At 56.3% G+C, this 21,471-nt stretch overlaps 1 protein-coding gene across 2 annotated transcripts in view; it reads left to right on the forward strand.

Annotated features, from left to right (window-relative positions):
* GLIS1 (GLIS family zinc finger 1) overlaps nt 1-21,471 on the forward strand; it is a 228,921-nt gene that overhangs the window by 198,005 nt on the left and 9,445 nt on the right. The window contains exons 5-7 of one of the 2 annotated variants that reach the window (XM_060624603.3): nt 8,828-8,989; nt 13,565-13,675; nt 17,342-17,468. In XM_060624603.3, the coding sequence (XP_060480586.2) occupies nt 8,828-8,989; nt 13,565-13,675; nt 17,342-17,468 (400 nt within the window). The remainder of the gene's footprint in view (nt 1-8,827; nt 8,990-13,564; nt 13,676-17,341; nt 17,469-21,471) is intronic. The other variant, XM_060624605.3, reaches the window with a different exon arrangement.

Below are 21,471 nucleotides of genomic sequence, written 5' to 3' on the forward strand. Positions count from 1 at the left end.
ACCTGGAGAGCCGTGGTGCCTCTGGCCCAGTTTCCCTTTGCCTTTTGTGTGCCATGTCCCCCACCCCCACCTGCCCTGCCGCCTCTCTGGATGATTACGAAGACAAAGACGCAGAGAGCTGAGCAGTTGTGAAGAGACCCCCACGCTGAGCTGAGCAGTTGTGAAGAGACCCCCACGCTGCCTCGGATCTCAGTCCTGGCTGGCCCAGGGCACAGAGCTCAGGCGCTGGAGGCAAACCCAGGCTCCCTCCCTCATGAGGTCTGGGAATCTGACCCCTAAACTCTCTGGGCCTTTGTTTCTGCCTATATAATGAGGTGGGGGGGGGGGTGGTACACTGTCCTAATGGGACAAAGGAGATCGTATTTAGGAAGAGTTTGGCCCAGTCCCAGGTACAGAGTAAATGTGATAGTTGCTGTTAGGGTCATAGTCTCCCTCGTACACACATCTGCCCACTCCTTCATTTATTCAGACGGCACTGCGTGCCCAAAGCTAGACCAGACCCTTGTGGGCTCACAGCGCAGAGTCCAGGCTGGCCCTCCAGCCTCACCTCCCAGGGATCCTTCCATATCTGTTCCTCCCCTTCTTGCCCGGACCCCCTGAGGACTGGCGAAGCACAGGCTCTGAAGAGACTTCCATGGAAACCCCAGAGGGCCTCATAGGACAGTAACCTCGGGGCCAGAGTCCCCTGCAGGGGTGCGGGAGTGAGGAGTAGACCTCAGCTCCCGGCTGGCTGGCCTTTCAAGCTGGCCAAACACAGAATTATTTGACATCTTGGAGAAGAATCTGGCACTGCACGTCCAAATCATTGTTATAAAGTAAGTTAAAAGTTTGCACAAAAATGAGAAGTTGATCCCCGAATGGCCTGCCAGACTGTTGTAACCCAATATATTTTACCCTTAAACCAGAAATGTGTTTGTTTAGAAGCAAGTCACTGGCAAATGCCAAAAGTGGAGGCATTTCCTCCCCTGCCCCCACCCATGCCCTGTTCCCCCAAGACTCCCTCCTTGCCCTTTGCGTCCAGATTCTTAGCCAGAGCATGAGAAACCAGGCCCTCGCTCCTCTTCGGGCCACAACAGCGACAGGGAGGAAACTTGACGTTCGCTAGACGCCTACCGTGTGCCAGTTGCAACAGTAGTTAGTGGCAGCCCCGTTTTAGAGAGGAGAGAAGTGGGGGCAGGGATGGGACACGATTTGCCCAAGTTGGTGACTCTCGGTGGTGGAGCCCCCGGGAACAAGCCTCTGTCTGCACGACCTTGGGGTCTGTGGCATGCGGCGTGTTGCCCTACATGTGGAACGGCACTCTTGCTCCTTTCCCAGGGGCCAGAGGGAGAGAACGGTCGTGCTCAGCACCAGAGGTGTGTCTGGTACCGTGCTGGGGCTTCCCCGAGTGATCTTGCTTAGCTGTTGATGAGGGCGAGGCTCAGAGAGGGCAGATTGCTGAGTGGGGGTGAGCCCAGGCCTGCAGATTCTGACAACTGACCCAGTGCCCTCCCCCACCCCCAGCCAGAACTTAAAGGGCCCTTTGGCTCAGCCTCCCCGGCTCCTGGGATGGCTCCCCCGTCTTTCATCTCCTGCCCTTGGTTCTGTGAGCTGCACGCAGCGGTAATGGATTGCAGTGGACTTTTTTCAATTAGGTTCTGATTCTCCCCTGCCTGTTACTATAAAACTCCAGATGGTCTAGGGCTTCACGGTTCCCGGGGTATTTTCCCCCGTTATTTTAATCTTCTCTTGTAACATGCCCCACATGTGGAAACTGGGCCTTTCAAGACTCTGCGCTCTGTGCTCTTTCTTCTCTGCTCTGCCGCCTTGTTTTTCCTTTTTGTGTGGTGGTATCTCCTCTCTTGGAGGGCGTCCTCCTCTCCCAGCGTCGGCTCTACATCCTGGGCCGGGCCTGGCCTTTGCCTGGGAATGGAACCCAGGATGTGGGCCCAGCTGGAAATCCTAGTAATAGCTGCTGAGTGCAACCCCGTTGTTGGTGCTTTACTCCTGAGGCAATGGCCAGAGTGTTTAGGGACACATAGGGACAGACTGGCACATCAGCCATCGAGATCAGACCCCAGCTCCGCCGGTTACCAGCTATGAGTTGAGCCAGTGGTGTCATCATTCCGAGCCTCAGTTTCCTCATCTGCACAGGGGGGCTAAGAAGGAGGCTTATCAGCAGAGCATGTTGTCATGATTAAATGACACAGCCCGTGAGACACACACAGCAGCCGGCCCTTGGTAAGTGTCCGAGAGGGTGTCCCCCAGTCACTTACATCATTCTGAATTCACTTGTTTTGTCTTACGATATAGTTCACGTTTATGCATTATAAAGTAAAGAAGAAATCCCTAACACCCATTTCTTTGCATTTTTCTAGACAGAAGTCCTTTCTGTTTCCTCTCCCCTCTCTTTGTACCTCCTGTCCACAGCAGCTACCCTCTCTGCTGCCCATGGCGTGTGAGCCTTTGTTTCTGGCCAGATAAATTGTGTTGTGTGTTTGGTTATTTGAGCTGGTGTGTTTCACATTCACCCCAAATAAGACGGAATGCTGCATGCACCCTGTGGTTCACAGAGACCACCCACCTACTGTGTGCCCAGGTGTGCCCGAGTGATGCCCCCACTTATGGATGAAAAATCTGGGCTCCAGCAGAATGAAGTGAACTTGCCCAAGGCCATCCAGCTGGGAAGTGTGGATTTGCATCCAGGCCGCTCTGATACTGAAACATGCCGGTTTGGAGGTGGGAGTTGGAGGGGGCGGGCACCACCAAACTGTCACCGGGGACCAGATCACACCAGCTGGGATGCCGTGGTGAGGATTTGTATTCCCCAGGCACTAGGGAACTGTGCAGGGTTTGAGCAGGGAGGGAGTGGGACAGACCTGTGGGCTTCAGTTTTCGTTCTAGATCCCAGATATCCTGTGGGAATGAGTTGAGAGAGGAGGGGCAGGAGGCAAGATGGTGGCTAGTGCAGTCACCTGGGTGAGAAATGCTAGGGGTGTGGACCAGGGCAGCGGGGCAGCGAAGAAGAGAAGGGGATGCATGTGAAAGATGGTTTAAGAGGTGGCATTTCCCTGACCTGGTGGCCGATCAGATACAGCGACCAGGGAGGAGGGAACAGGTTCCTGGCTCAGGCATCTAGGTGGAAGGTGGGAGGTCCAGGTAGTGGGGAGTCTAGCCAGCAGCAGTGGCACCGGAGTCCCCCCAGTGAATAGCCTCGGGCCACCCCATTTGCTGAGCCACGTGAGTGCACAGGGCAGTTTCTGTGGTGTCTTAATGGGATCGAAAACTCCCTAAACTTACCTCCTCTAGAATGGATCACCACTGCATGGGTGGGAATGAAGGGAGCCCCCGAATTCCCATTTCTACTTCCACCTCTCCTTCCCTGCTCCCCTTAATCTCCAGAATATTCAGCACCCCTCCCAGTCTCCCTGTGCTTCCCACCCTGTTTGTCCAAACCCTGCCTGGGCGTCAAGTCCCGGCTCCTCCAAGAAGGCTTTAGTGACCTCCGACCTCCCCAGCTAGAAGCCCCCTGAGATTAGCCCCTCCTTGGGGCTGAATACATGTCTTTCATTTGGACTTATGGGTCTTTTGTGGTCTTCTTTGCCCTGAAGTCTCAGCTCCCAGAGTGCCGCCAGGCACACAGGGGCAGCTGAGTGAGGCAGAGGATATGAATCAATGTGCAAAAAGATGAGAGGATGAGAGTGAATTCCAGAAGTGAATAGGTGGAAGCCTGGGCAGGTGTGGATGGGATACCAGCAGTGAGGGTGAGTGATAAGGTCGGGGGCAGGTGGATAGGGTGCATGAACAACTTTCAGAGTCAGGGGGTTTGTCCGACCTGCTAACCTCGGGTTGAAGATTGAGGAGTCCCTTCTTTCTGCGAGAGAGGGCAGTTCTGATTGTGGCTTGGCCCTTCTGGTACGGTAGAGACAGTTCTCCCTGTGCCCCCCTTGCAACAGGGTGAGGGATGCCCCAGGAGGTCTGCTCTGCAGGGTTCTATACCTCAACATTGACAGCCGGGAGGAAGGGGTCTGTCTGTCCAGGGCAAAATCTGCCTTTGAACCCTAGGGGACTGGAGTGTTGTGGGAGGAATGTCAGGAAGGCCCTTGTGTGTACCCCCTGGGGGACAGACCCCACCCATGGAAGCATCCTTACGTCCTTGGGTCACAGTGGCATTGCCTTAGGACCCATCTTCCACCCCACTCAGGGAAACCAAAGCTCAAAGCCAGAAACAAAGCCAAGACCCATGCTATAAGACCCTTCTGCTACAAGACGCGTGTGTCTATTCCAGCAGCATCTGTACCCCCACAACACAACAGTGGTGGGGCACCTCTCCATGCTGACCTCCCAGCCCCCACACGGCCAGTAGATGGGGCCCCATCGGGCCATTCCCACCCCCAAAAGGCTGCCTTGCTCTCATTAGAGGCTGTTGCTGGCACCCAAAGGACACCACATGGGGTTGCCCTGGTAAAACCTGACCTAGGCTGGTGTTTTTTTCTGAGGGCAAGATAGAAAGAATTACCATCACAATAACAGTAATGACATTTACAGAGTATGTCCTGTGTGTCATGCACACATGCACATCGTCTCACCCCACAACCAACTCCGTGAGCTGGTTTCTGTCTTCGTATTACCGAGAAAGACACTGAGGCACAGAGGGGGCGCTGACTTGCTGGACTTTCTGCTTTCCAAGTCTGGACCCTTCACCCCAGGCTGTGTGGCATCAGACCCTAGAAGGCCTCCAATGCTAAGGGGATTGACTGGTTGTGAGAAGGCATGATGAGCCCTAGAGAGTCTTGAGTGGAGGTGACCCACCTAAATGTGCAGCATAGAAATAGACTCACAGAGCGGGAAGGGCCGTAGGGGTGTCTGGTGACGCCGCTGGCTGTAAGGCAGCGGGGAGGGGCTCATAAGAAACTCAGATGGGCAGGCTTCAGCTTTAGGCTTCCAGATCCTGGATTCCCAGGGTAGAGAGACAAGGGGAAACAGACCTGTCCAGGATGCATTTGCTCCTGTAGAAGTGGAACCAGGACAGCCCTGGACACCTGCCCCTCAAGCCCCCATCCTGTTCCCCACTCCCCATGCTGCTCCAGGCCCCAAGCCCAGGCTAACCGCCCCCTACACCTGAGCCAAGGGGTTTGAAAGCACAGGGTGTGATGGGATGGTTAGTCCAAGCTGCCAGGCCGGAGGAGGAGGATGGGGAGCAAGGTAAGGGGTGAAGGAGTGAGAAGTGGAAACGGGACATGGGGAGATGTGGGAGCCCACCATGCCACACACACACACACACACACACCCTTCCACTCTACAGAGGGGCAGCCCGGGAGACGCCACCCCAGCAGAATGCCACCTGCTGCTTACCTGCTTGGTGACCTTGCCTGGGAGCAGCAGTAACAACACTAGGTGGGGACTTGGTGCTGAGCTAAACACTTAACCTGGCACTCTTTCGTTTCACCCTCACAGCCACCTTCCACAGTTGGAAGGACTCACCTAGTTTTACAGATGAAGAAACTGAGGCTCGAAGGCTTGGAGGGACTCCTCCCGGAGCACTCAGGGAGTTGAGCAGCCAGGACACAAGCCCAGGTTGTCTATGACTGCTGTGCTGGTCCCCTGAGCCCCAGCTCCTGGCAGGAGGAGAGGAATATTTGCCCCTAGGGCTGTGGAGGGATACGAGGTCACCCTGGTGACAATCCTGGGCCCAACAGAGAGGGTGCACCTAGGTGTGAACCCACAAGTGTGCCATCCTCCTCTCTCTGCCTCTGTGGGCCATCTGCGCGGTGCTTGAATGGGGAGGACCGAGTGGACCTAGGCAGCTGCAGACAGAGCCCCCATGGCCTCAAGGTCCCTGGCATGTCTGGGTGCTGGCCTCATGGGGGAGTTATTCTGCCGTGGTACCTGCAGCATCCTCACCCTGGAACAGTCTTGATGGGACAGCAACCTCTCCCCACCTACTGCTACTACCTCTGGTTCCACCTCGGGGGTTCTACTCCGATAGCTGCTTGCCGCACCCCAGCCTGGGACTCAGCTCTGGGAGGTTCCGCGGGTGTGGGGTTAGGACAGGGCTGGGCCAGTGTACGTGGGCGTGACACAGATATAGGGCACAGGTATCAGGGTACTTCGATGGACACTGGAGGGAAGGGGGTGCACTCACAAGGGCACGTACGTCCCCAGGCCTGGGAATTTCTGTTCGTGCTCCCATTGGCTCAAGTTTCTAACCCACCCTTTGTCCCGTGAATGAGATGCCAGCCCTGCCGTCAAAGGAACTCCCAAACCCTCATCCTAGAGGCATGGTGAGAAGTGAGTGTGCAGCAAAAATCTTCTAACCCCTAAGCTCAGGGTGTGACCAAGGAGCGGCCACGGAGGTTGGGGAAGCTTCTCAGAGGAGGTAGTGCTTAGCACCTCTAGTAGACGTCTGCAAGATGAGTGGAGGGAGGGAGAGGCATTCCAGGCCCAGGGAACAGCTCAAGCAAAGGCCCAGGGGCATGAAAGTTCCTGACACATTGAGAATCACACTCCCATGCAGCTATAGCAGGACACACGGTGGGTGTGCAGACAGGAGAGGCGTCGGGGCTGTGGTGGAAGGCCATGAACACCAAGCTTGCAGATCCGAGGCTTTTGAAAAATGTATGAATTAGAATATCAACGAATTTGAAGGGAAGGTGGGGTACCCAGGAGGGGTACAGCTTGAACGGAGCAACGCTGCCGAGACGGAGGCTGGCCAGCGGGGAGAAGATGAAACACCGGTCTCCAGGGTCTGGTGGACTCCCCCAGAGTCAGGAAAAGCACACAGCACATTAGGAGTCACTGCCCCTCGGCCTTAGATGTCCACCCTTCTGGCATGGGCCAGAGGAGGAACAGAGGGACCGGCTGAGCGCCAAGAGGCAGCCCGCTTTCCAGCCGTGGCTCCTCCACCTCATTTCAGGGTGAACTTGGCACAGGGCCATTGCAGGAGAGCAAGGGAGTAGTTGTGGCCTATTTATTCCCCAAACAGGATTTCCTCCTGGTTTTGATGCATGGAAAAGGCGCACCATCTGGGAGAAGGGGGCGGGGCAGGCTCTGAAACCCGGCTGCAGGCGGCCTGCCCCGGATGAGCCCCAGTAGAGCTCCCTTGCGGCCAGGCCTTCAAGGGAGAGACAGACGTGAAGGGAGTTCACCCGAGAGAGAGTCATTGTCTCTCGAGTCTCTGTCCTCGTGTCTGTCCTGAGCTGGGGGATGAAACTAATGATTTGGGCAAAGGAGCTGGTTCCTCTGGCCTCGTCCTCCTCAAGGGTCACCTCCCCCTGCCCACCTGCAGGGAGTGGGCGTAGCAGAGCCACCTGGGCTTTGGCGTCAGTCGTGGCCTGCACCCTGTCGTTGCCATGTCACAGCCCTGTGATCACCACACGAAGCGTCTGTCCCTGAGGTGTTGAGGCCTCACACTTCAGAGTGATGGTGTGGTTCAACACCTCACACCACGCCTGGGTGGACAGAGCAGGTTCGGGTGTGTGTCGGTTCCTCTTCCCACCCCGTGGTGCCCACCACAGGAACACCGGCCTGGCTGGGCCCCCCAGACACTGAGGAGAAGCAGGAAGGAGCAGCCGGTCACACGAGGGGACCAGGGAATGTGCCATGGGGCAGCATTCAAGCTGGACTCTGAAGGCTGAGGGGAGATTGGATGGATGGTTATGAGAAAGAGGACGTACCTTGCTGAGCAACTTGTGTGAACTAAGGCTTGAGATTGCCCGGTGGGCTCCTGCCGTGTTGAGGGTGTGGGTGGGAGTCGGGAGGGGCAGGAAGGTGTGGAGGGTGCAGGGCTTAACTTTTTTTTTTTAACGTTTATTTATTTTTGAGAGAGAGAGAGAGACAGAATCAGAAACAGGCTCCAGGCTCTGAGCTGTCAGTGCAGAGCCCGACTCAGGGCTCAAACCCACGAACTGTGAGATCATGACCTGAGCCAAAGTCGGACACTTAACTGAGCCACTCAGGCATCCCAGGGCCTGAGGTGGAGCAGCGGGGTCCTGTTGTTACCTCAGAGACCTCGGCTGGTCACGTGGGGAGGAGTGAGCAGTTAGAGGATTCTGGGGTGGCAGGTGGGAGGTGGACAGAGGCTGTGGGACGGAGATGGGGCAGCCTGCGCCATGGGAGGAGGCGGTGCATTTGTTGCTGTCCACCCCCACTGCGGCCAAGGGCATCGCTAGGTCTATGCTGTACCCGCTACATGCCCACCGCATGCCCACCAGCATGGGGCCTGGTACATGGTGGGCACTGGACAAATAGCCAAATGATAAATCAAAGACCCTGAGTTTACACATATGGTTGTTACTCTGACAGCAATCAGCACCGATGCCGCACTCCAGGTGGACAAAGCCCTTTGACAGTCATCGTCCCCCCACCCTGAGGCCCTCATATCAGCCCTGGGTGGTGACCACAGGGTCTCGAGTTTGTAGGCAAAGAAATAAGGGACAGGGAGGTCAAGGGCACTGCCCAAAGCCTCACTGGGACAGAGCCCCACTCAAATCCAGGCCTTAGGTTCCGAATGCGGGTTGTCTGCACCTGCTGTCCTGTCTGTCCGTTCAGGGTTGCCAACAGCGGTGTGTCCTTTCCACATGCCACTGGGATCCTTCCAGATCCAGAGTTGGAAAGACCGCTTTCTTTTCTAGCACCGGGAGCCATCTCTAAGTCAGGGGAGTACTTTTTCTGGACCCACCAGGGCTTCCCAGATATAGTCTGGGTCCTGATCACTTCATGGGGAGCTGAAACAGGGCACCTGGAGGCCTTGGGCAGGACTGGGGGCAGAGGAGACGGGGGCCATTTCCAGGCTGAGTAGTGGGCCCTCCGGGGGCTGCGGAACGCCCCTCACCAGACTCTCCTGCAGTTCGAAGGCTGCAGCAAGGCCTTCTCACGGCTGGAGAACCTCAAGATTCACCTGCGGAGCCACACGGGCGAGAAGCCATACCTGTGCCAGCACCCAGGCTGCCAGAAGGCCTTCAGCAACTCCAGCGACCGTGCCAAGCACCAGCGCACCCACCTTGACACGGTAGGCCCGAGGACAGAGGCCGAGGGGGAAGGGGTGTGGGAGGCGTGCACAGTCCCTCGCTCGTCTGATGCAGGGTAGCACCCAGGGTCCTCGCAGAAACCCTGCCTTCATCCCGAGCGCTGGGCGTTCTGGGCAGGATGACGGCATGCAGGGAGAGGGAAGTCTCATCCTTGTAGGACAGTTAGTAGTATCCCTGGCGTCCAGCCACTAGACAGGTAGGAGCAATTTTCCCTCTCCCAGTTGTGGCAGATGTCTCTCAACATTGCCAGATATCCTGGGGAGGAGGAAGCAAACTCTCCCCAAGCTGAGAACCACTGCTTTAGTCTGTGGATACTGGCCCAGGCACCAATGGCCAGGCACGTCCCCATGGAGAGAGTGGGCTCACCACCCTCTTCCTCTCCCCAGGCCTGTCAGCCAGCCCCAGAGCAGGCCTTCCCCGCTCCGCCCACCCCACGCCCTCCGTGCAGACAGTCCAGAGCCTCTCCAGAGCTGTTCTTTACCCCCTGAGCACGGTGGGTGAGGGGTTGAAGTGAGCAGGGCCTGAGACTCTAATTCTGGTCCCCAGATACCTGTATGTCCACCCCCTTTCCCTTGTTTGGGCCGAACTGTGACAACCTGCAGCTCTATCAGTGTCAGTCTCCCCGTTTTCTCCCAGACCTCAGAGGTTAACAGGGCACTTTCTAGAACATCGTGTCCACCATCTCATACTGACCAGGCCAGTCAGTCACTATGCCATTTGACAGATGGAGGAAGCAGGGCTCCAGGAGGTTTAGTGCCCCGAGCTGGGCCTCACACCCCTCTTACAGGGCCTGTGTGAGGGGGTGTGTGCAGCCGGGTAGGAGCCCAGCCCCCATGTACGGCAGGAGATAGTTCCACAGCCGGAGCCCATGTACCTGTGCTCTTTGGGCAGATGTTTGGGGAGCTCTACTGGTCGGGGGCTGGGAGACCCGAGTGGCCATCCGGCCCAGCCTGTCTAGTACCAGATACACAGATGAGGAAACAGAGGCCCACAAGGCCGACTAACCCCTCCAGGGTAAGTTGGAGGCCACAAGACAACAGCGGTCAGAGCTGGAGACCCTCTGATCCAAATCCTTTATTTGGATGTGAATAAGCTGGGAAAGCCAAGACCCAAAGAAGATGGTGGGGAAGAGGGTGGCAGAAAACATAGGGAGGTCACTGTTTTGGGTCCCAGCCAGGTCCTGGGCAGAATGTTCTATACATTTTCTTCACAATCAGTATCACGTATGCTCTCCTCGAGTTTAATGTTGGCAACAACCCACAAAGGGGTTGGGCCCTTATCCTCATTTTGGGCCTCATTAAGGGCCATTATCCTCATTTTGCAAGGAAACTGAGACTCACGTTAAGTCACAGACTGTCACGCAGCTCCTAAGTGGCAGAGTCCAGTGGCCCTTGCTGGAAAAGCCAGTGTATCGGCCACCCTGGAGAGGTGGAATGGAGTACAAGGGACAGGGTAGGAAGGAGGAGCCCTGTCCCTGGCTGAACCCGACCCTTCTCTCCACCCCTCCCCTCTCAGGCTGCATTATCACAGGCTTTGTTGGAGACACAAGTGAGGAGGCATTCTAACAAACCCCTGCCTTCATTACCTTCTCAGAAGCCCAGCCCCTGGGGCCCATGGCCCCCACCCAGGTCCTGAGGGGCACAGTTTGTGCCCAAGCCTCCTGGTTACATGTCCCAGAGACCACAAGGCAGCACCCACAGCACCAGGCCTCTCTGCACGCCCCACCCCCAGCCTGAGCAATGTCCCTCCAGGCCTCTCAGGGTCACCTACTCTGACTTACTCCCTTCCTCCCTCCCTCCTTGCTGCATTTCCTGGACCCAGCCCCAAAGCAACAGGCCTCTGGCCCCCACTTGGTGTGTGAACAGAGCTCTGAGGACTAGGTCAGGTCAGGCCCAGAATGAGCCCACGGGGTTATCTCAGGCCTTCATCTCCCCAAAGGTCCTGGTGAAGCCTGTAGGTACAGCCGCCAAGCCCTGCACCCACAGCCCAGAGGCCAGTGGGTCAGGCCCATGCAGGCTGGGCCTTGTTTTCCAGAAGGGACCCCGTCATGTTCCCAGCTTCCCTCTGGCGCCAGAGATCGGAGGATTCTCCCCACGGGCAGGAAAGTGGAAGAACAGACTAGAGAGAGCCAGCCAGGTTTTAACTCTGGCCCTCCACCTGGGCTCAGACCTCGAAGAAATGCCCCTAGCCTCTCTAGGCCTCCATTTCCTCAAACACCTACATCATAGGGGAATCAACTGAAATGATGCAAAGACAGGCTTGACACACGGTCTGCACGGCAAATGTGAGTCCCTCCTTTCCCTCCTCTGACTCGCTGACTGAATGCTGAGCAAACCCTGCCGCATCCCCAGGCACTCAGTGTGGGCTTTCAGTCCTGACTGCCACGGCCCCAGGGGGCGATGGTCTCTCCTTTGCCCAGACGAGAGGAGGCCTCCTAACAGAGTGTCACTGGCACACTCTTACTGCGAGATCTTGGACAAAGCCTCAGCCTCTGTTTCCTCATCTGTGCTTCGGCTGTGGCACTGTGTCCTTACTACACCGTCACGAGTGTCCTTGTTACTAACAAGGCTTCGGAGCTGGGGCAGTGACTCCAGGCCTGGGGCTTGGCTGCTGCTTGGGACAGCCACAGGGTTTCCTGAGGGCTCACGGAGGAGCGGGGCTGGAGGAATGTTCTGCACACGTCAGGCCCTGGAAAAACAAACACAGAGATGGGCCTCGCGCCCTTTCCAGGCAAGCGCGCCTGCACACACGGAGCTCTGTTTGTTTGCTTTTTGGCAAAAACGTGTGGATTTGTATCAGCATCCCCCGGGGATGGGGCCTGGGGCAGGACAGGGCAGGGCCCACGAGAGAGAATGTCTCTGTGTATGTACGTGCATGTGTTGGGGTGGGAGCAGGCCCATAGCGTTGTGTGCATGTGTGTGTGCGTGTGTGTGTGCACGCATGTGTGTGTGTGCAAGCATGTCTGTCTCAAGCGGCTGAGGAGGGCACGTCTGAGTGTGCCTTCCACCCTCCTGCCCCACACCTTCCTTTCAGCGCGGCAAGCCTCTCACTTCACTGTCTCTTTCTTTTTGCTCTCCTCCGTTTCTTTAACCTGGCAACTGTCCGTGGCAGCACCAAGGTATGGTCGTCTCTTTCTGCTTGCCCCTCCCCATGAGGTCCCTGGGTCTGCAGTTGGACTGGCCTGTCCTCAGGCCAGCAGGGACAGAGTTGCCTGAGGTCTGGGGTGGGGGAGGGGGGCAGTTCCACATGGGCATGTCTGACAGGGACATAGTGGTCCCCGGTACTTAATGTGAGAGGCACCACATCCTGCAGACACCCTCCCTGCTAGTTGCTAGAGGCCGGAGGGCCCTGAGAAATCAGGACTACTAGGTATAGTCAAAAAGGGAGGCCTTAGGGAAGGACTGTTTCAAGCCTCAGCAGGAGCCCCTAAGGGAGAGCTCAGAATTCAGTTGGAGCAACTTCCTGGGTCAGTCCCTGGGACCTGAGATGAATCCGAAGGGATCATCCCCCGAGGAAATGCACCACCTGGTAGAGAAGGACACTGAACAAACCCAGCATTGCTGGGTGCACAGTGGTGCCCTTGGGAAGATCAGGAGGTAGAGACAGAAAGAAGATTCCAGGAGGGCTGGGTGGGTGGGCACACAAGGACAGGGGCAGGAGGAGAGGTGAGAATTTCAGCAGGCCCAAGTCACAGCACGCCCTCAGTACCGGGAGATGGGCTGTGTCCGAGGGCACGAGGGAGCCATGGAAGGATTTTTCAAAGGTGAGAGCATGGCCAGGTCTGTGAGAAAGGCTCTCTGGCTGTGGTGGGAGGGGAGATGGGAGGCAGGGAGAGCAGCATGAGGCCCAGGCAGGAACAGGGGAACAGGGGAGGTGGTAAAGGGTATGGATTGGTTCTACATGAGCAGTGGGGGCCCATAAGAGGAAGTACACAAAGGGCACAGACCCCCAGCCTCCCCAGGCCTGTGTCTGAGATCCACCTTCCCCCAGCTTCCCGTGATCATCGGAATGAGGATCTGGTTTTCTCATGGTCCAGAGAGCAGTCTGGCATCTCTGGACCCACTACAAGGTGTGATTAGTCACTCCCAGCCTGGGGCCCTGCCGTACTCCAGCTTGGCCCTGTGCTGTCCCCTCTCTTCCCCTGCCCCTCCTCTTCCTCTCCAAGGCCGCCACCTCACTGTACTCCTTGTCCACTCGCACCTTCTCTGCAGCCGTGGGCTCCAAGGGTGTACTCTTCTCAGAGCCACTGTCAGAGCTGGGAGAATCCTTAGAACTCAGTTGGCCCCATTTTGCAAGGGAGAAGAGTGAGGCTCAGAGATGGGAGGCGACTTATCTGAGGTTCCAGCACGAGAGTAGAATGGAGACACAACCCCTCCTTCACTACGAGGCTGTGGGCAGGGCTGGCACAGTTGGATCCTTCCTGGCTGGGGACAGAGAGGGAGGGACAGGGTGTGAACCTGCTGCCTGCCCCCTCCCAATTGCAGGTCACACAGTATGACCTTGGGGCCTGGCAGATGGCCCTGACTCACCCCACCTCTACACCTCTGATGTTACAGAAGCCGTACGCCTGTCAGATCCCTGGCTGCTCCAAGCGCTACACGGACCCCAGCTCCCTCCGAAAGCACGTGAAGGCCCATTCAGCTAAAGAGCAGCAGGTGCGTAAGAAGGTAAGACGGTCTTCGTTCCAGGCCCACCTCTGCAGATGCCCCGCTGGCCTCCCAGACACCTGTCCAGCATCCAGCCAGGTGCCCGCACTCCTTACGTGCATTCACCCACACGCCCGAGGATGGTCCTGTCCATCGTCCAGGATCTGCCTCCCACCTGGCCCCAGAGTTCACTTCCTTACCTCCAGCCGGCCAGACATCTATCTGCCCACAGACCGTCCACCAGCTTCTCTGTCATCCATCTGCCCACTTGCCATGGCTCATTTAGTAAATACATGATGTCGGGCCCTGTGTAGGCATCGAGGATACAAAAATGGAAAACCAGAGATAGACATAAAGAGATAATTCAATATAATATAATAAAGATGGCAATGGAAGGATGCAGAGAATAGTCAGGGTGGGAGCAAGAGGGTCCATGGAAGAAATGACATGGGGGACAGTGGACTGCAGTTGTGTGTGCTCTGGAGCCAGCCTGCCCGTGGCCTTGGGCACATCTCTTAGCGCCTTTCTTCTTCATATTCATCAACTGTCAGATGGGGGCAACAGAGGACTTGTGTAGAGGGTTGCCGTGAGGCTTAAACTAGTAAGGGTGTAGAACAGTACTTAGCCCAAAGTAAAAGCTCCGAGAAGAAGTTGGTGCATGCATGTTGTCATTAAGCAGTGGGCAGGCCAAGACAGCAAGGAGAGCGTTCCCAAGAGTGACTAAATCTTGAAACAGCAGGCACCTTGCCTGTCTCGAGGCCAGGCAGCTACGCAAGGAGGAGAGGCGTCCTGTGGGGAGCAGACGTGACAGGCCCAAAGCTCTGCCGAGGAGTTTGGGCCATCCTGAGGACAGTGGGTGTCATCAAGGGGTCTTAAGCAGAGAAGGGACATGTCACCTTGAAAGATGGCTCTGGGGGCCATATGGAGAATTGGTTGGGGCTGGTTGGGAAACCTGAGGCAGGGAGGCCACTGCTGGGAAGCAAGAGAGGTGGTGGGGGTGGCTTGGGGCAGAGCGGGACGGCGGGTGGGGGCGGGGAGAAGGGGGTTGGCAGAGGAGTAACAGAAACAGATTCTGGGGGGCAGGATGGTGGTGGCCCCCTTCACCAGGACAGAGGGTCTAAGAAAGAAGCAGGCTTGCGGGAGAAAGCATTGAGTTCTGTTTGGACAACAAGTGTGTGAGCCACAGAGGGACCCAGTGCAGCAGGGGGATGGGACAGCTACTTGGTGCAAAGCCCACCTCTCGGTTCATCCCGCATCTCCAGAAGAGCACCAGGGCCATGTGCGGTGGGTACTTGAGTGCAAGGGAGGACGGGGTGGGGGTGGGGGGTGAAGAGAAAACCAGGGCCAATCCAGGGACATCAGCATGACAGTGGAGAACAGAGCAAGGAGAGCCTGTTAATTTGCCCTGCAAGATTTATGGAGCACGTACTGTTTTCTGAGATACAGCTGCAAATAAAGCAGAGAAAGTCTAGAGGCTGGAGAAAGAAAACTACTTCAGTCCTGTGGGGTGGGGGCGTACAGAGATGGGTCTGGGACAGGCAGGCCTCAGCTGGGAAGACGTTGCAGGGGCACAGCCAGGCTTGAGGCTTTGGTCTTCATCCTGCAGGCAATGGGGAGCCACTGGAAGCAGAAGAGGAGAGGAGGGACACCGTCAGAGTATGCACATGAGCTTGCTGGTGAAAACACCACATGTGTATTCACTCTGGTGAGGGAGGGACGAACCTGAACCTGAACCCAGTGCTGAGCCTGGTGTTTCACACACCGTATCTCATTTAGTCTTCTCTATGAATCTAGGGGGTGGGCAGTTTTTAATCCCCCATCTTAGACGTGGAAACTGAGGCCCAGAGAGTTAACAAATCTGCAGGGTTGTGCAACGCAGGAGTGACGGAGCCAAGGGTCCCACCCCAGACCTGCCTGTCCCCGGGGCCTGAGCTCTCTCTACTGATCTCAGGTTGAAGGGCCTGAGCAGGGACAGGGAATGGCCCGGGCTCCATGCCAAGGAGGCCTCTATCCCAAGCAGACTGGTGCCCGAGGACCAGAATCCTGCCCTGGTTTTCCCAGGCCCCATGCTTGGCTCGCACTGAGCCCCAGGGACCTGGGGCCGCAGATCTGCAAACTTCCCAACCATAAGCATCCATTAGGAGCCATCGGGGACGATGTATCTTTCTGGGTAAAGCGACCCTTGTATTATGACAGCTCCTTGGCAGCCCTGCTGCGTTTCAGAGAGAATTAGAAATGCTTTTCTTCCTTAATTCTCCTCTCCTGCTGCTCCTAATCCGATCGACATTGCGGTCTGCAAGAACATGCCTTGGCCCTCTTTTGCCAGAAACTTAATTTACATGGAAAACAGCTGCTGGGTCAGGGAGCCGAGGGCCCATCGGGAGGCTGGGCACACCTTCCCCAGGCCTGGGTGCTAGCCCTTCTGGCCTGGGAAGGTGGAAAAACCCTTGGGGTTGACTCTCAGCTGCGGTGTGACGTCGCACAAGGCTCTCACCTTCTCTGGGTCTGTTTTGTCCCAGGTGGAATGAGGATCTGGACAAAATCTTCAGGGCTCTGAGAGTCAGGCTTGGGGACTTCCCTAGGAGAGGGGCCCCTTCCCTTCCAGATGAGCTTTTGCCTCATGGCCCGATGTCCCAAGGGCCTCAACTGGCCACTCCCTGTCCCCATCTGGCCTCTCTGGGAAGGCGAAGACGTTCTGGGCTATGGAGCTCGAGTCTACCTTAAAGACAGCTAAGGGTTGTTGGCCAAGGATTTGCCCACCCAGGCTTGCTCTCAGCCAATGACCTCAAGTCCATGTATGGATCCAGCATGCCTACTGTCACATGACCATGTGGGACACGGCCAGCTGGGGTCAGCCAGCCCTTCACACAAGCTTGTCCATACCTGTCATCTCCTTACTCCACCTAGCAGCCTGGGGGGTGGTGGTGGTGATTGTCATTGCTTATTACAGGCAGGGGAGAGCCAGAGAGGTTAAGGTGTTTGCCCAGTGTCACACAGGGAGGAAGAAGAGATGGGAGTGGAGTTTGAACTCGGGTTGCCCTGGACTATTTCCATCATGCCTCATACCAGGAAGAAAGGAGGATGGGGGCAAGGGGGAGAGAAGGAAAGACACTCCCTGGGTGCCCTCTGTATGTTACTCTGCCCACATGAGTTCATTGTGGGGCAGCCCCGAGAATGGGCCACACGGAGCTCTGGCTACCTGCGGGAGGCCCCAGCTGCTGTACTTTGACACCCTTCTGGGCACATGTGTGAGGCCATGGCTCCTGTAGGCTGCTCCCAGCCAAGGACTGAGTGTGGCAGGCCCTGCAGAGATGCTGATGCCTGGGAGGCACAGGACCCCGTGACTTCCAGCACACTTCAGCTCCCTGAGGACTCCTAGTCTAGAAGCTTCCACCAAACTCTTCCTCCCTCTTCCCTTTCCCAGACTGCCCAGGTCCCTGGTTTTCTCTCACGCAGGCACTTCCCCTGTTAAAATCCTTGCGTGTTCACTCCTGGTGTTTGCTTCTCAGACCTGAACTAACCCAACGTATACAGTTCGCTCCATTTTACAGATGAGGAAACTGAGATGCAGTGAGGTGAAGGGTCTTGCTCTGGAGCCACCATCCTTGCCCTGTCCCCTAAACCGAGGGTTGCCGGTGGGAAGATGGTCTCGCACTAACACCCTCTCTCCCTCTGCTTGTTCCTCAGCTGCACACAGGCCCTGATACTGAGGCTGACGTTCTGACCGAATGTCTGGCCCTGCAGCAGCTCCACGGGTCCACACAGCTGGCGGCCGGCGAGAGGAAGGGTGGCCGCGCCCCGGAGCTGCTCCCAGGTATGCGTGTGGGGAGGCAGCGGCCAGGTGCACAGCCCAGGAGGGCTCTTTCACAGCCAGCCAGCCCTGCAGGAAGACAGTGATGCTCTGTGGGTGCCCAGGGGCCGGTGGGGGGCACCCGCTCCTCTGACATACCTTCCTTCACACTCTCGTGTGGCTCCAGTGCCCAGGGGAGGAAGCCCAGGATCCTTTCAGCCTGGCCTTCGGGGCCTCACGGGGCCGAGGCCCTCCTAGCGGCCTCCCACACCAGCCTTGATTGGCACGTCAAACATAGTTCCTTGGACATCCCGTGCTCCCTCTTGCCTCTGAGCCACCGTATACACCCTGCCGCCTCCTCACCCCAGCCCTTCACTGAGGCAGCTCCTGCACTTTCTTCAGGCCCCACCTCAGGGTTCAGGCCTGGGCCTCAACCTAAAGACCCACATGCTCCCCACCAGGACTCCATACCACAGCTTCCGGCTTCAGAGGAGAAAACCGAGGCTCGGAGAGGGTGGGCAAATTTGTCCGAATCACTTCCAGCTTATTCAATTCTGTGGCCTAGAGGTGGAGCCCCTCAACCCCTGGGACCCTTCAGGGCCATCCAGCTGGACACTCAGAGCCACTGGTCCAGCCGACATAGGAGGCCTCCCCAGGAGGCCGCAGGCCGGGAGGCGGGTCTCGGGTCCGGCAGGAACGCTTCACTGCGTGGCTTGCGATGTGGCCCGCGCGCGGATTCCAGCTGACAAGACTTGTGCTCTACCCTCCCCATCCCACAAAGAAACCACAGTATCAGAGCAGAAAGCTCTTCCCACCCTCTGGGATTTCTTGAATTACTCTAACCATTTTAGACATTTTTTATTTTCTAATTTTTAATGCTTTCCCCTCAGGGTTGAGGTAGCAACAGATTTAAAACTATGTCAAAGCATTTACCAAACAGCCTCAGGGAGAGAAGGTGTTTACACTTTTTCTGGGTTGCCCTTACACTTTTTCTGGGTTGCCCTACCCTCACATTGGTCCACAAGGGCAAGGACACCCCGGGAGGGTGGATCTATGGAGAAGGAATCACACCCTCCTTCCTCCAGCTAGAGGCCCCTCTGCCATGGCTGTTTCTCACAGCATCAGATTTGCTAAAATAGCTGGCGACAAAGAGACCCAAGGGATAATAGGGATGTGTTGAGGATACTGAGGCTCGGCAGAAAAGAGGGCTGTGACTGATTAGCAGTGGCTTCCTTGGGGAAGAAGTCCTGCAGCCCCATCATTTTTATCCTGGGAGGATTCAGGATTGGGCAGGAGGAGGACTGACCCAAGGTCATCTGGAGAAGTCAGCAGCAGATCCAGGCTAGAAGCCTGTTCTCCCAGATACCAGGCCAGGGCCTATCCCAGGGAGAAGGGCTAGGCCAGCAACAGCCACCTCTTGAGCGCCCGCATGGGCTGGTCACTAAACAAACATCATCTCATTCAGTCCCCATGAGCCCATGCTGCAGATGAGAAACAAAGTCACTGAGGCCGCAGCATGGATGGCGGGGGCATTAGGGTAATACACCTATGCAGGCCTGCTCCAATAGCAAGCGAGTGGTGTCCTCCTTGCCTCAAGCCTCAGTTTCTCCCCCAGACTTGCTGTGACAACAGATGTGATTGTGACGCCATCACTTATATAAACCCGCTGTGACCGATAATTTTTGTCATCATTATTATTCTTGCTCATCGTGAATGAAAAGAGGAACCATTTATTCACCCATCTCCTAATAATTTACAGCCAGCATTTATTGAATATTTTTCACCCCAGGAAGCCATTCTAGGGGTTGTACAAGTACATGTTCACAGAATCCTCATGTCGGCCTCATAAAGTACATGCTACTATGCTCTTTCTTTTCCAGATGAGGAAACTGAGGCCTCGAGAGGTTAAGTAACTTTTTGCTGACGTCCCACAGCCGGTAAATGGCAGAGGCCAGGCTTGAACCCGGGCCGTCTGGCCACAGGCCCTGCCCTTAATCAGAGAGTCTGCTGCCTCCCTGCTGTTGATGCTAGATCTCACCATCCTGGGCACCTGCTGTGTGCCAGGCTCTGTGCCGGTCCCTGTCCTCAAGCTGCTTCCAACACAGCAGGGAAACAGGGACCAACCAGGAGAACCCAGAAGTCCTGGATCCCTCTGGGTTTCAGTGCCAGGTTCTTCCTTAGGCAACACTGCAAATGCTTGAGGCACAGTTGGGAACAGATGTTAGGGCCAGAGGTTAAGCGCTCATGGCTGATGATTGATGATGCTGATTTATAGCCTCAAATGGTGCATTTGGGGAAGAGGCCAGCAGGCTCCATGGCGTCCTCCTCCTGCTGCCCCTCATGATGACTCCCTCATTGCCATCCACTGTCTGTCCACTGCTTGACATGCCTAGTTCACACACTCAGTGGCCCACCCTGTGTCTGTCTGCGTGGGGCTGGACAGTCAGGGCAGAAGGCAGGGGGAAACGGGACAGATTCAAGGAGTGTTAGGTCAGAGAAGTCCAGGACAGAAGAGTTGAGGACAAGGGAGGAGCTGGCAAGGATGACCTCGAATTTTCGTTGTCTGATGGTAGGAAACTTCCCCAAACCTGTCTCTCATCAGGAAGGACGAACTCACCTCACAGGAAACCCTCAGGAGTTTTTCTGGCAGGCTCCTTTAGCAGACCCAGGTAACGTGATGGGCAGCGAGGATGTGAGAAGCACGAGGTCGGCATGGCTGAGGGAGAGAAAGCAGGATTTATCAGGATTCTAGGCCTTCCTAGCTGTCAGGCCCCCAAATTGGTTCAAGATGGCAGGTGAGGAGGTGCGCCAAAAAGTGGTGAGCAGAGCAAGCCGTGAGCAGCACCGAGCCAGGCTCCATCCACAAAATCTTCTCCAGTGCCTTCCTGACAAAGCTGGGGGGTGTGGGGGGTGGGGGGAGGATGGGTGGTAAAGGGTGGTGGTGGATAGATGGATGGGCAGGGCTGTCCGTGGGCAGAGTTCCCTGAGACAGAGGGGTAAGGACTGCAGAAGGGAGGAAGGCCCCCAAGAGCCCATTTAGAGCACTGGGGTCTCACAGCCCAGTGAAGCCTGGACCATAGGACCCTACCTGGCTATCTAGGACGTAGCCTGAGCCGGAGCCCCAGGCCATTTCCTGGGCCTCGCTTTAAACAGACTTTCTTTTGGTATCACTTGGGAGGCCTGATTAGCTGCGGTTGAAGATTTGAGCTTGCAACCCCTGCCCTGGCCTCCTCAATCCCTGGTCGTAACTCCCTGAATTGCAGGCCTGGGTGAGAGGGGCCAGCCTGAGACAGCCTAGCCTGGAACGGCAGCCATCTGACAAGGTGAAACTTCCTTCTTTATGTGGTTTGTGCTCAGATGGTCCTTGTGATAGGGAGCCTTGGGTCTCGATCCGTGATGACCAGAGTAATATTCAAAATGTAACAGCTGGCCCAGGTGAGCTCTGACTAATCAGCATGGACACCGCATCAGGACGGCTCTGCGTGTGGCCCCCCGGTCTGCAGAGTCTTCCCAGGGCATCAACTTGATGGGTTGATTTCTAGGAAAAGGATGTCAGTTTCTATTAAAATGCAAATAAACGTGGCCAGATTTAAAAAGGGGAATAAGATTGGCCCCATTTTTTTTTTCAGATAAAATGGAGAAAAACATGGAACCCTTGCTGAGTCCCTCCCAGGCTCCAGTCCCAGAATAGGGGTCCGATCTCCCCTCTAATTGGGGTTCCTTGGTGAAGGCATTTGGGAAACACTGGCATCAGTAACTGCTCTCAGACCGTCAGGCCCCTGGAACGACATCTGACTATGACCTAATGTCCCCCATTTGATTCTTCCCCCACCTGTCTTCTTAACAAGGGTAAGGTGCTTAGGAGTAAGAGGTGACAAAAGGTGGTATCACCCTGCAGGTGTCTTCTAGAGGTTTAGAATCGTAGACTAGAGCATGGCCGACTCCTCTCCTCAGTCAGGACCCTTGTGCAGCATACAGCCTGTGCAACCATCTCTGGTTGTACAACCATAGGTCTCCTAGGCCGGCC

Source organism: Panthera onca, chromosome C1, assembly GCF_046562875.1.
Source record: "Panthera onca isolate mPanOnc1 chromosome C1, mPanOnc1 haplotype 2, whole genome shotgun sequence".
Lineage (NCBI taxonomy): Eukaryota > Metazoa > Chordata > Mammalia > Carnivora > Felidae > Panthera > Panthera onca.